Genomic DNA, 12386 nt, shown 5'->3' on the forward strand with positions numbered 1-12386 from the left:
CTCAAGAAGGATATTTTAATAAACATAAAAGAGGAGGGAAAATGGTGCTTAAAAGGAAAACGATCAATTCACCAGAAAGAGGAACTGATCACAGTGCCCCATCCCCAGGGTATCCAAGGTAGCTATGGCTTTAGGGTCTTGCGGCCCCGTCCAGGCCCCAGACATGTGCATTAACCTCTATGGTTAGGGGAGGTCACCCAGGGCTGCTGCCACGGGGAGCAGTTTTCTAAACTCAGGAGAGAGAGTGTACTCACCGAGCTGACCTCGTTTGGGGAAGCACCGTTTTTCAGAAGCAGAGTCACGACGTCTGTGTGTCCCTGCTGGGCTGCCTGGTGCAGGGGGCTGTATCCTAGCTGCAAAGCAAGCAGACATTTTGGCAGGGTTAGCCAACCATTAGACAGAGACCTGCCTACACATGATAGTGCCTGTCCATCTTCGAAGTGGGACATTAATAAAATGCATTTTCCCCCTTTCTTCCTTCAGTGTCCACGGTCAACTGTGGTGGAACCCCTAGTGGCCCAGAGCAGCAGCTCTGGCTGCACCCTGATGTGGCATGGAGAAGGGTCAGCGCAGGAGTCGGGGCTAGGGCATCCCTGTACCTTGGTCTTGGCGTTTACATCTGCCTGGTGCTGCAGCAGAAACTTCACCAGCTTGATGTTTCCGTAGTGACTGGCCACATGGAGGGGAGTGTAGCCCATCTGAAAAGCAGATGAGAAGGAGTGACCAGAGCTCTCCTGAGCTGGGCATCACATGAAATCCTTCCCAAAGCAGCCGATTCAAAGAAAAAATGGACAGGGAGCCCCTTGAAGGCTGACACTGACAAGCCGAATGGCTGCTGCTGGGCAGAGACCACCAGGCTGAGATGCTTGTGGGAGACCCAAGGGGAGACGTCAACCTGGCAACTGGAAAATGGACACTGAACCGCAAGAAGAGGGCTATGCTGGGGTCGTCAGTGCATGGGAGATCTGAGAGCTTTGGAGGTGAGTGAGGTCCCCCAGGATAAAGTGGAGGGTGAAAAGTGGGGCTGAGGGAGTGAGGCCAAGGCAGAAGAGAGAGAGAGGGAAACCTGGAGAGAGCAGCGTCACAGAATCCCAGGGGGCTATTTCAAGAGGAAGAGATAGCCTTCAGGCCTGGGAATGGCGCTGAGATGAGGGCAGATGGGGATGTGAGGTCATGTTCACTCCAATGACAACAGGCTTATTTCCATTAGAAAGCTGAAATCCCATTGAAAAACCCCCAAAAGGCTGTCCAAGTGACTTAGTTGTGGCGTGATGGAATTTACGGGAACTGATCATTGCTTATTGAAATGCATGGGCTTGGGACATTTGCTCATGTGAGTCTGGGCTGTTCAAGGAGTCTGTCCTGCTGAATTTTGTGGTAATGCTTCCTGTGGGCAGGCAGGCCAAGGCCCTCTGAGCTCCTTGGTCCCAAGTGTCCCGGGAAGCTGGTGCCAGATTCCAGAGACCACCCAAGCGCAGGTTCTTCCCATAATGGGGTGACTTTGGGATCCTCAAGGACATTCTAACCCACAGGACAGGGTCTTTTGGTGCAGGACCCCAAAAGACTAAACAGGGCCTGCAAGTGAAGCCTCAAAGATCCAGAACATTCTTAGATTTTAAGCAGGTTCCTGTGGAAGCTGCAGGCAGTTGGAGACAAAACAGTTTCCAGACTTTTCTCAGGGTGACTTCAGCATAACATTGTTGCTGGCATTTCTGTGCTACTCTGGAGGGGGCAGGAGTTCCTGGTACTGTCACTGTCCCTTCCTTTTAATATGGTTCCCTTGTGGGGAAAAGAAACAAAATGTGGCTTCTTCCATGAAGCCCGCCTCCTCGCACCGACTAAAAACACCATCTCTGCCCTCTGTGCTCCCAGCTCCTCTCTTAAGAGTAAATATCAGATCACGCTCTTCCTTCCTGTCCCTGGCGATCACCTCCACACCAAACTGCAGACGCCTTGATGCCAGATTCCATTCACATAGCTCCTTGCACACATCAGAGGTTCAGAGAAAGTTGAACTGAATTTAACCAAGTGCTGGAAGAAAAGGAGCTAAGCTTTTGTGTGAATCTGGGGAAACTTGACATTTTGACATGCTGACTACTCATATTAGACAGGTCTTAGAGTCATGATTAAACATTCGTCCCACTTTCTCTCTGCAGAGGCTCAAAGGTCTAGCAAACTTTAAAAATCCCCCATGGGAAAGTGAGATAATTAGGAGTAGCGTTTTCAAACTCCACTGCCCGCTCTAGGAAGTGGCAGGGAAGAATGTTCCACTGGGTCTTCGGGGCATTTTCAAAGCCCCGTGGAAGATTCAGTTCTGAAGTGTGAGCAAGCAGTCCACACAGACTGAAGTTCCAGCTGCCTGCCTTACCCGGGTGGTGGCATCCACCATGACGCCGTGTTTGATCAGCACGTCTGCCACTGGAACGTGGCCTTCCTGTGCTACCAGATGGAGAGGAGTGAGTCCACTCTGCAAAGAAAAAGATGTTCATTACCTTCTAGCAAGTAAAGAATTCCAGGCCACAAGGAAAGAGCTCTGAGGTCTGGGAGCTGAAGCTGACTTTGCAGTCACCAACTAGTTATTTGGCTCCAGGCAAAGCTCTTCTTGTTCTGGGCCCCAATGTCCTTATCTAAAAAGTAAGGTGGTTACACTAGACCAGGGGTTGGCAACTTTTTCTGTTAAGGGCCAGATGATCAATATTTTTGGCCATGCCTCTGTATGACTAACATTTAAATGAATGGGCATGGCTGTGTTCCAATAAAACTTTATTTACACAAACAAGTAGTGGACCAGATTTGGCCCACGGGCCCGTAGTTTCCTGACTTCTGATCTAGATGAACTTTATGGCACTTTCCCAGTGTTGGTGCTTTATGGACTTCCCAATAAAGAATGCCCTATTTCCATGGTGAATTTCAGAGCCCTGTAGCCTTGGTTTCCTAATCTAGACAAGAGGGGTTATCATGGATCCATCTCAGGGGCAAGGTGAGGAGTGCTGGAGAAAGCACAGGTGAAGCACATTGAGAGGCACACAGTGCTGTTTAAATGAAGCACACTGGCTGGGTACGGCAGCACATGCCTGTCATCCCAGCACTTTTGAAGGCCAAGGTGGGTGGATCACCCGAGGTCAGGAGTTCGAGACCAGCCTGGCCAACATGGTTAGACCCCCATCTTTACTAAAAATACAAAAATAAGCAGGGCATGGTGGCTCATGCCTGTAATCCCAGCTGCTTGGGTGGCTGAGGCAGGAGAATCACTTGAACCTGGGAGGCAGAGGTTGCAGTGAGCCGAGATCGCACCACTGCACTCCAGACTGGGTGACAGAGCAACACTCCATCTTAAATAAATAAATAAATAAATAAATAAATAAATAAAGTACCATACTGTTATCACTGCGCAGCCAGTGCTGGCATGGTCAAGAGGGCAAAGCATCCCACCAGGAGTGAACGGACCATATTCTTGCACGTGGCATCACAGCTTCCTCAGGAAGGCAGTAAGGTATCAGAGATGTTGTTTGACGTGTGGGCACCCACAGGAAAATGTCAGAAAAGTCTTCTCTCCCCTGGACTTTGCCTCAATACCCTTTGCTTACGTGGGACCAACAAAGCTGGATTTCTCTGTAGGCACAGACCATGTCCCCTCTACGGGACTCCACTTGCCGTCCTCTGCCTTCTGCACATCCCACAGGCTGACCAGAGGCTTGTGGGTAGTCATGACACCCCACCACATGCCACTGTGGCCAGAACTGGCGGGCCTGTCCTGCAGGCAGACCGGGGATGGCTCAAATGAGAACAGTCCTCAGTTGAGGAGTGACTGTCAGCCTCTCAGGCAGGCGCTCTGCTTCATTCTTGAGCTAACACCAATAATCTGCCTCGTGAGGGCGGCGTGTGGATGACAGAGTGGGTTACCAGTCACCTTACTGTGTCCTGTCAAAGCTCCCATTAAGTGGGGCAGTGAAGGAACCCAGAATGCCATGAGATATAATGAATATAATGGTCCTACCAGAACGGTTCCCTCATTGGGGGTCAACTGTTCAAATTTGTACAAAATGTGCCAGATTTTGTACAAAATCTACAGGTTTTTAAGAAATCTTAAGTTGTCCTGAAAATGCTTGCCTTTCTGAGTATTTGCTATGTGAATATATCATCGAAGAAGTGGTTGTTCACATTGCGTGGTTCCACTTATATGAAATGTCCAGAACAGACAAATTCCTAGAGACTGAAAGATTGGCGGTTGCGAGGGACCGGGGGCTCTGGGGGAAGCGGGAAGTGACTGCTAACAGGTACGGGGTTCCCTTTGCGGGTGATGCAAGTGTTCTAGAGTTAGATCATAGGCTGCTGAATTCTGTAAAAATACTAAAAAACATTGAATTGTAGCGTTTGAAAGGGTGCCTTCTAGGTGAATTATATTTCGATAAAACTGTTATTTAAAAAAGAAGTGATTTTTAGTCTTTTTTTGGGTCACACATTCCTTTGAGAAGCTGAGAAACACTGAACACTTCACCCAGAAAACTGCTCACACACCCTTCCTCCCCAGATGTGTGCGCAGTTTTAGAAGGCTTTATCCTCACATACCTATTGTCGCTGGAGTAAGAACTCCTAGTGTATAGGTCAGTAGTTTTAAAACATCTTTCCCCACAGAACATAGAATATTTAGTCCCAAATGATAGAATGTACTTCTGAAGGTAGGCACCGGCCTATATTTGGGAAAGTGTATTATGGATTTTAATATTGATCTTTCTGCAGGTCCTTAAGTCAATCTGTTTAGAAAGATCAGCAAAGCCTTTGGCATCAGAAAGGCTCAGAATCCTGCCATCTTGGGAATAAGCAACCTTTCTGTTTATTCATTTATGAAATGAAGGTGAAATGTACACAGGGCTGTTCCAAGGTTTACACACACACAGCCCTAACTCAGAACCTGGGCACAGATAGATACTTAATATGCAGACACCACACGTTGTTAGCCAGCACTCAGGGCAGATCCAAAGACGTCATGTCTACCTTGTTCCCCAGGTTGCCATTGGCTTGTTTCGAGAGCAGCAGAGCCACCATCTCTGCGTGGCCCTCCTGGGCGGCCAGGTGAAGGGGCGTCACACCTTGCACCGACTCGGCATTTGCTGAGCCCCCATACTGCAGCAGACTGCGGGCCACGTCCACCTGGTTCTGCTTGGCAGCGATGTGCAAAGGGGTGTAGCCATTCTGAAACAGAAGAAGCCACCCAGGGCCTGGTTACAGGAATGCTGAGCTGACAATATCAACACATGAGCAGGGGCTGAGTCTGGTTCTTGGCCGGCTGGACACCCAATGAGCAGGGCTGGCGTCACCCAGGAGCAATTTAGATAAACAAACGAACAAACAAACAAAACCCATTTGATTTAGAGCCAGCGCCTCAGGCTTGCAGAGCCTCTGTATGTCCACCTTTTTTCACCATGTGTTTTCTGTTATGCTCTGACAAACTGCTGGACAGGAAGAGAACAACTGGAAGGCCAGGTAAGGAAATGAAAGGTTCTCATTTCTTTCTTCCTGCAATAAGAGCCAAAACCCCCAAATATTTCATAAAGAAGAAGAAACAACAGCCCCTTTTTTTCCCAGTGCAGCTGGGCCAAGTGCTGCCCTCTGGGCCTTGCCGGCATTAGGCAGGGTGGTTTAAGGGACATGCACCTGGCAAGGGACTTGAGGATGTGGGACAGTCCTCACTCCACTGTTAACTATCTGTGTGACCCAGGGCAAGATATTCCATGACCTAGACTTCCTTCTGTATCTTTTAAGTCATTAAAAGTGGATAATAGCGTCTATCTTTTTAATTTCTCAAAGTTGTTAGGTAGACCAAACATGATACTGTATGTGAAGGTATGTTCCAAAATTAAGATATAAAAAGTTGGCAGGGCACAGTGGCTCATGCCTGTATTCCCAACACTTTGGGAGGCTGAGGTGTGAGGATCACTTGAGGCCAGGAGTTTGAGACCAGCCTGGGCAACATAGCTAGACCCTATCTCTACAAAAAAATTAAAAAATTAACTGGGCATGGTGATGCATGCCTGTAGCTACTCAGGAGGCTGAGGTGGGAGGATGGCTTGAGCTAAGGAGTTGGAGGTTGCAGTGAGCTCTGATCGTACCACTGCACTATGGCCTGCAGTAGAGTAAGACCTTGTCTCTACACATGAAAGTTTTAAAAAGCAATGCACCTGTGTGTCATGGTTTTGTAGTGCACTGGTTTGCAAGACATTATAATTGCATAATGAGATGAAGGAGCTTGCCTCAAAAGTAAATCAATGATGTCACTGTGCACTGTTTATTCAGCCAATTTTTGTTTTTATTATTATCATTGATAGCAAGACTGTCTTAATGAAGGAAGCAGTGCATGGGTTTACACTCTGGAGCACACTCCTTATCTCCCTGCAGGCAGGAGACGGTTCCCAGGTGGGCGCCTTTGCTCATCACTGCCAAAAACCACTTTTACCTGCGTTATCTTTTTTGTGCTTCATTAAAACCACATAAGGTCACTAGGGCAGGCATTTTTATTATTATCACATCGTGTGGAGAAAGAGGCCAATTCTCTGTGAGGTTAAGCGCCTTATCTAATGTCACATAGTAAGCAGAACAACAGATAACCCAGCCCTGACCTTCTGATTGTACAGCGCAGGTAATTCCACCTGGAACAGTGGTTCTCAAACTCTGATGTGTACACAATCCCTTGGGACCTTGTTAAAATGCAGTGTCTGATTCAGAGGCACTAGGGGGGGCCCAAGATTGTGCATTTCTAGCAAGCTCCCAGGTGATGCTGACAATGCTGGTCCAGGGACCACACTTTCAGTAGCAAGGCCCTAGGGCACTCAGGGTTAAGGGCAATGCCAGGCTGGAGGACGTCCTGGACATGTGCCCACCCAGGCCCATAGCAGATGGCTGCCTAATGTGGGATCTGTCTCAGGGCACGAGATTTCCCCACCTCGGCCAGCATTCCTCTGGCTGAGGACTGAGTTCTCCCTGCCAGCCACTCTCTTACTGTGGAAACTAACATTTCTGATTCTGCCAGGATCACTGGTCAGGAAGAGGAAAGGGAAAGAAAGGTGCCGGCCAAGGCCGTCAAAGCCCTAGGTACAGAGAAAGCTCAGCAAAGTGGGCCCATAGGCGGCTTTTGTGGTGAAATGAAAAGTTGTGACTTACCCAAGGAATTGAATTAAATTGAAAAATCATTCTTTTTGAAGAATGACGAGTGATAATCCTTTCTAGTATTCTTCCTTTTTAATTTGATTATGTTATGAGAAAACATTAAATTGTTCTTTGTAGGTTGTGTTCATGTAACAAGATCGGCATTTGGATTATAATAAGTTTAATTAAACAGCATGATTTTTGCACTGTATTAAAAGAGAGCAAAGGAATGGGGTGCGATACCACAGATCCAGCCTGAGATGCAGGGTCGGCTCAAAATGGAGCTAAGCCTCCCCATAACGAGACACAGAACACCAGTCAGCGCCGGCCCAGAGAAGCCTTTCACTATGGAAACGAAAAATTAAACCCTAAGCCCTCAAACAGACCTCAGTTGGGCCAAAGAGATCCCAGAAAAACCTTAAAAACTGAATTCCCAGCCATGAAGGAAGAAGGGAGGTTGGACATGCCTTGCTATACCCACTCCCTTTCGGAGTTTAGGCACAACTGACCAACATTCATGTTAAAAGAGATCATAAGACTAACTAAAGGGACTCTTTGTGACAAGACACCAAATTATCAACAGGACCCAAGGCCACAATAGGCAAGGGCTGAGTCACACACCCCCTAGAGGTCACTCGGCCCAGGACACTGGTGAACAGACCCTTCTCTCAACTTAATTCTTTTCTGCTGATTCCAAACTTTTAGATAAAGCTTTACTCCTTTAACCAACTGCAAATTAAAGAATCTCTGAATCTGCCTATAACCTCTGGGCCCCTGTTTCTAGGTATTTTTGTCAATATATACCTTCCATGTATTGATTTATGTTTTTACCTATAACTCCTGCCTCCCTAAATGTATAAAACCAAACTGTAACCCGCCCCAGACACGCTTTCTCAGGACCTCTTGATACTGTGTTGCCCAGGGCCATGGTTATCACATCCGCTCAGAATAAACCTCAGAAATACTTTATGGAGTCTGGTTTTTCCATTAATAACTACATGAAAGCAATGATTATTAGGCTTTTTTTTTTTTTTGAGACAGAGTGTCACTCTGTTGCCCAGTCTGGAGTGCAGTGGTGAGATCTTGGCTCACTGCAATCTCTGCCTCCCGGGTTCAAATGATTCTCCTGTCTCAGCCTCCCAAGTAGCTGAGATTAGAGGTGCATGCCGCCATGCCCAGCTAATTTTTGTATTTTTAGTAGAGGCGGGGTTTCACCATGTTGGCCAGGATGGTCTTGAACTCCTGACCTCAAGCGATCGGCCTGCCTCGGCCTCCCAAAGTGCTGGGATTACAGGCTTGGGCCACTGTTCCTGGCCCTATTAGGCCATCTTTCGATGTACAAAGGACCATCACTTGAGCAATCTGCAGTGTGTTCATGGATGTATCCTCAGGAATCCCAAGCTACCTGGGAAGCAGTGATGTCCACACTGGCAAGGCCAGCCCCCTGTCCTGCCCAAGAGTAGGCCTGCCCTGGACATGGCTCAGGCTGCCAGGTAAACCTCTGGTTAAAATTGAGATACAAGTGCCACTGTCACTCTCAGAACACGGAGTGTTCACAGAACAGAGCTTCCCCTAAACCAGGACTGAAAGGAACGAATGAACTTCTGCAGGTGACAAGGACAAGGACAACTAGGCTGGAAAGTCATGGAGAGGGGAGGGAGGAATGTGTGCCCGCAAAAGGCTCTTCTTTCCCAAGGAAATGAGCTCATCCTAAGGAATGCATACGGAGGGAGCTCTGCCCAAATGTTCAAACATTAGCATCAAAATTAGAAAGGGGAGGGTTTGGTTTGGGTGCAGAGAGATTTGCATGTGAAATTCTACAAAATTGCCAGACTACTTTGGAAACTATTTTTTGCCATGGAAACAAAGCCCATCTGTACAGGGTTTGTGCTTGGATTTAGTTCTTTTTAAATATAATGAACCTGGCTCCCTTTCCTTTTATATAAGTAGGGGAGTGAGGAGGAGGAAGGGAGTCCAGGTTTTTATTTTTAGAGGCAGGAGTAAGTCGACATCGCAGCAGGGCCGTGTGCTCCCTCTGCACAGCGACGTGGGGCTCGCTGCAGCAGTAGCGAGGACAGGAGGAGACAGAGCTGTCGGGAGCCGGCGTCTGCAGAAGAGCGATGCTGCAAGATGGGGACACGCGTCTGTCCAGGGAGGGAGAACGCGCCGCAACGACACTGAGGCTCCCCGCCTGGGCTGCGGCGGCCCTAAGCCAGCAGGTGTTGGCTGGAGTCATGCGTGGTCCCACCCTTAGGCTCCTTCTCTGTGGCACTTGGACACCTGCCACATGACGGATCGCCAGGGTTTGCTCTCCCATAGATTATCCTGTTTCCCGTGCGCCTGGCTGCCCCACAGAGTGCGGGGACTGTGTGTGGCTTTTGTCTTCCTGGCCCCGCTCCCTCTCCTCTCCCCTTCTCCCCGCTGGCCACCAGTCTCATGGCACCTACCCCTACACAGCCTTGTCTTCCCACAGCAGGCAGCCTGTTCCCAAAAATGATCCTTCCAGCTTCATCCTTGTACTACCCAATCCCGTGGGGTCTTCCAGAAGCTACCCATCTGCTCCCTCCTCTGATTCCCTCAAGAGTCACGGAACCTGCTGCTCTGAGCAGCTCGCCTCTGTAGCTGGTGTGAGGCCGGGCCAACGTGTCTCATATTTAGGTAAGCCTCTCTACAAAAATGCCACCATCGAAAAGTCTGATCTCAGAGAGAAATGAATTTGGAGGTGATCATTCTCATTTTAAAGAGGTCCCTTGCTTCCAGGTTCCAGCAAGCTCACCAGCAGCCCTGAGGATTTCTCAAAGTACGGTCGCTGTGGCCCCAGCCCCGGAACCACGCAGAGAGTAGGTTAAAAATGAGGCTTCCAGGCCACACTGCACAGTCCCACAGAGTCGGAATCTGCTAGAACCAGGCTCACCACTCCCCAGGGATTTTTATCCACACCGATCTCTGACAGTCAGTTTACAAAACCCAGCTGACGTGCAACTGCTTGGGGACACATTTGCTGTATAAAACAAGTTCTGCCTCTGCGAGGTAAGCCCTGGCTGGGAATTGTTACCCACTTCCCATCCCACTCCTGGACCCTGAATAGCACGATTACAGGACAGGTAACATGTGTGAAAGTGAGGCATGATTTCTGAGGTAAAAATAGCTACAGAACGCAAAACGCCTGGGCTGCTGCGGAAACCCCCCTCCCTGAGGGACTGGAAGGTAGCAGGTGACCTGCTCTCCGGGGGCAGCTGGGGAGAGGCGCCAGTCTTACCCAGGCGGGGCTGTGCGGGGAGCCACCCCGGGGAAGCAGCAGCTTGACGATGTCCAGGTTGTTGTGATGGACGGCCACGTGCAGGGGGGTCAGGCCATTCTGCAGAGGACAAAGACAAAAGAGACCAGATGTCACTCCCACGGACTTTCTCCCAGGGCTCCCTTTAGGCATGGCAGCACCTATTTTACACAGTAAAATCCTGTTTAAAATCCTTCCCAGGCCAGTCTTAACTTGGAGTCACGACAGAATGTCGGGACAGGACCCAGAGCCCTGTGGGAACCAGAGGGGACGTGGGCGGTGAGGTCAGCACATTCGCCCAGAGAAGGCCGTCGAGTCTTTCCAAACAGATAAGGCCGTTGACAGAAAGGCCAGTCTTTCCAAAGGGCGTTCTCTCTCGATGCTACCCATGGAAACATGAACAGGCCGGGTGCAGTGGCTCGCACCTGTAATCCCAGAGCTACGGGAGGCTGAAGAGGGAAGATCACCCGAGCCCAGGGTTTGAGACTAGCCTGGGCAACATAGTGAGACCCTGTCTCTATAATTTTTTTTTTTTTTTTTAAGTTAGAGCCGGGCATGGTGGCACCTGCTTGTAGTCCCAGCTACTCAGGAGGCTGACACCCAAGGATGGTTTGAGCCCAGGAGTCGAAATTGTAGTGAGCCATAATGGCACCACTGCACTCCAGCCTGGGCAACAGAGAGAGACCCCATCTCAAAAAAAAAAAAAAGAAAAGAAAAGAAAAAAAAGGATGGACAACATAAGCAAGAGATGGAATCTGCAAGAGCTGAATTCCATCCTCTGTTCTTGCCTCTAACCTGAGAGCTGCAGGGGAGGGCGGGGTTCAAACTCACTTTTCCAGCAGCATTTGGGTGTGCGTCCCGCTCCAGCAGCAGCTCTGCCACCCGCACCTTCCCGTACTTGGCCGCCACGTGCAGAGGGGTAAATCCTTTCTGAGGAGAAACACAGGCCGTCAGGACATCGGGGCCCCAGGGCTGTCCTCTCTGAAGAAAGGGCAAAGGAGGCTGCCCCCTTCCGCTGGCATGGAGATGCCAATAAAAGCAAAGGCACAGCCATTTTTGAGCCCTCCAGGAGGCTGAAGACCTGAGGAGTGGGCAGGCATCCCTGCACTTGCTGTACACACTCCTCTGGCGAGAGGGTCTCGACCACCTCGCAGTGGTAGTTGATTGCTGGCTAGCTGAGGGCAGGGTATGAGTCTTAATCCTTCTCATATCCCCAGAACCCGTCTGTGACTTGCCCAAAGCAGGTTTCGACTAATAATTGCGCCATGATAAATGGACGAAGGCTGGCTGGGTGTGTGAGAAGCTGTGGTTGACCTCCCGTTTTGGGGAAGGATGGAGACACATCGGGCTTGCAGGTGGCAGGCAGCCCCGAGTGTGATGACCCTTCCAGTTGCTTGCAACATCACTGAGGTGACAAAGAGAACCAGGCACGAATTCCCCTCCAAGCCCCAGGCCTGGCTGAGTGAGCCTGTTGCTTCCTTAGACCGAGAGGAGGGAGGTTGTACCTTGGTCATGCAGGCCTGGGATGCTTCCTTTTCCAGAAGGGCCAGGACTGTTTCCACGTGGCCCTCACGAGCTGCGATGTGCAGGGGCGTGTGCCCAGCAGTGGTGGCCAGGTTGGGGTTGGCATTGTTTTCCAGCAGGAGCTTCACCATGTTTGTGTGGCCGATGCGAGCTGCACAGTGAAGTGGGGTCTGGTCATCCTGGACCCCGAAGCGAAAGCAAAGAAGAAGAAATGCTGATGTTACCAAATCCAACTTTTCATCTTACAGAGAAGCAAGGCAGGGCCCAGAGAGGGCAAGTGACCTTCTCAAGGTCACACAGCTAAGAAGATGAAGAGTCAGGGTTTGAATCAAATCTCTGAGTTACAGGAACCAATATGCTGTATCCTACTGAATCCTTACAACAGCTCTTCAAGTGAGCTGTTATTTCTACCTAATTTCCCAAAGACCCAGCCCTCCCATCT

General features: G+C 49.6%; 1 protein-coding gene across 26 annotated transcripts in view; it reads right to left on the reverse strand.

Moving 5' to 3' along the window:
• ANK1 (ankyrin 1) overlaps window positions 1–12386 on the reverse strand; it is a 246513-nt gene that overhangs the window by 54438 nt on the left and 179689 nt on the right. For all 26 annotated transcript variants that reach the window (XM_065519140.1, XM_073998714.1, XM_005563189.4 and 23 more), the window contains 7 exons: window positions 11926–12123; window positions 11252–11350; window positions 10403–10501; window positions 4996–5193; window positions 2369–2467; window positions 600–698; window positions 255–353 (listed from right to left, as the gene is read on the reverse strand). In XM_065519140.1, the coding sequence (XP_065375212.1) occupies window positions 255–353; window positions 600–698; window positions 2369–2467; window positions 4996–5193; window positions 10403–10501; window positions 11252–11350; window positions 11926–12123 (891 nt within the window). The remainder of the gene's footprint in view (window positions 1–254; window positions 354–599; window positions 699–2368; window positions 2468–4995; window positions 5194–10402; window positions 10502–11251; window positions 11351–11925; window positions 12124–12386) is intronic.

The sequence above is a fragment of the Macaca fascicularis genome, chromosome 8, assembly GCF_037993035.2.
Source record: "Macaca fascicularis isolate 582-1 chromosome 8, T2T-MFA8v1.1".
Classification (NCBI taxonomy): Eukaryota; Metazoa; Chordata; class Mammalia; order Primates; family Cercopithecidae; genus Macaca; species Macaca fascicularis.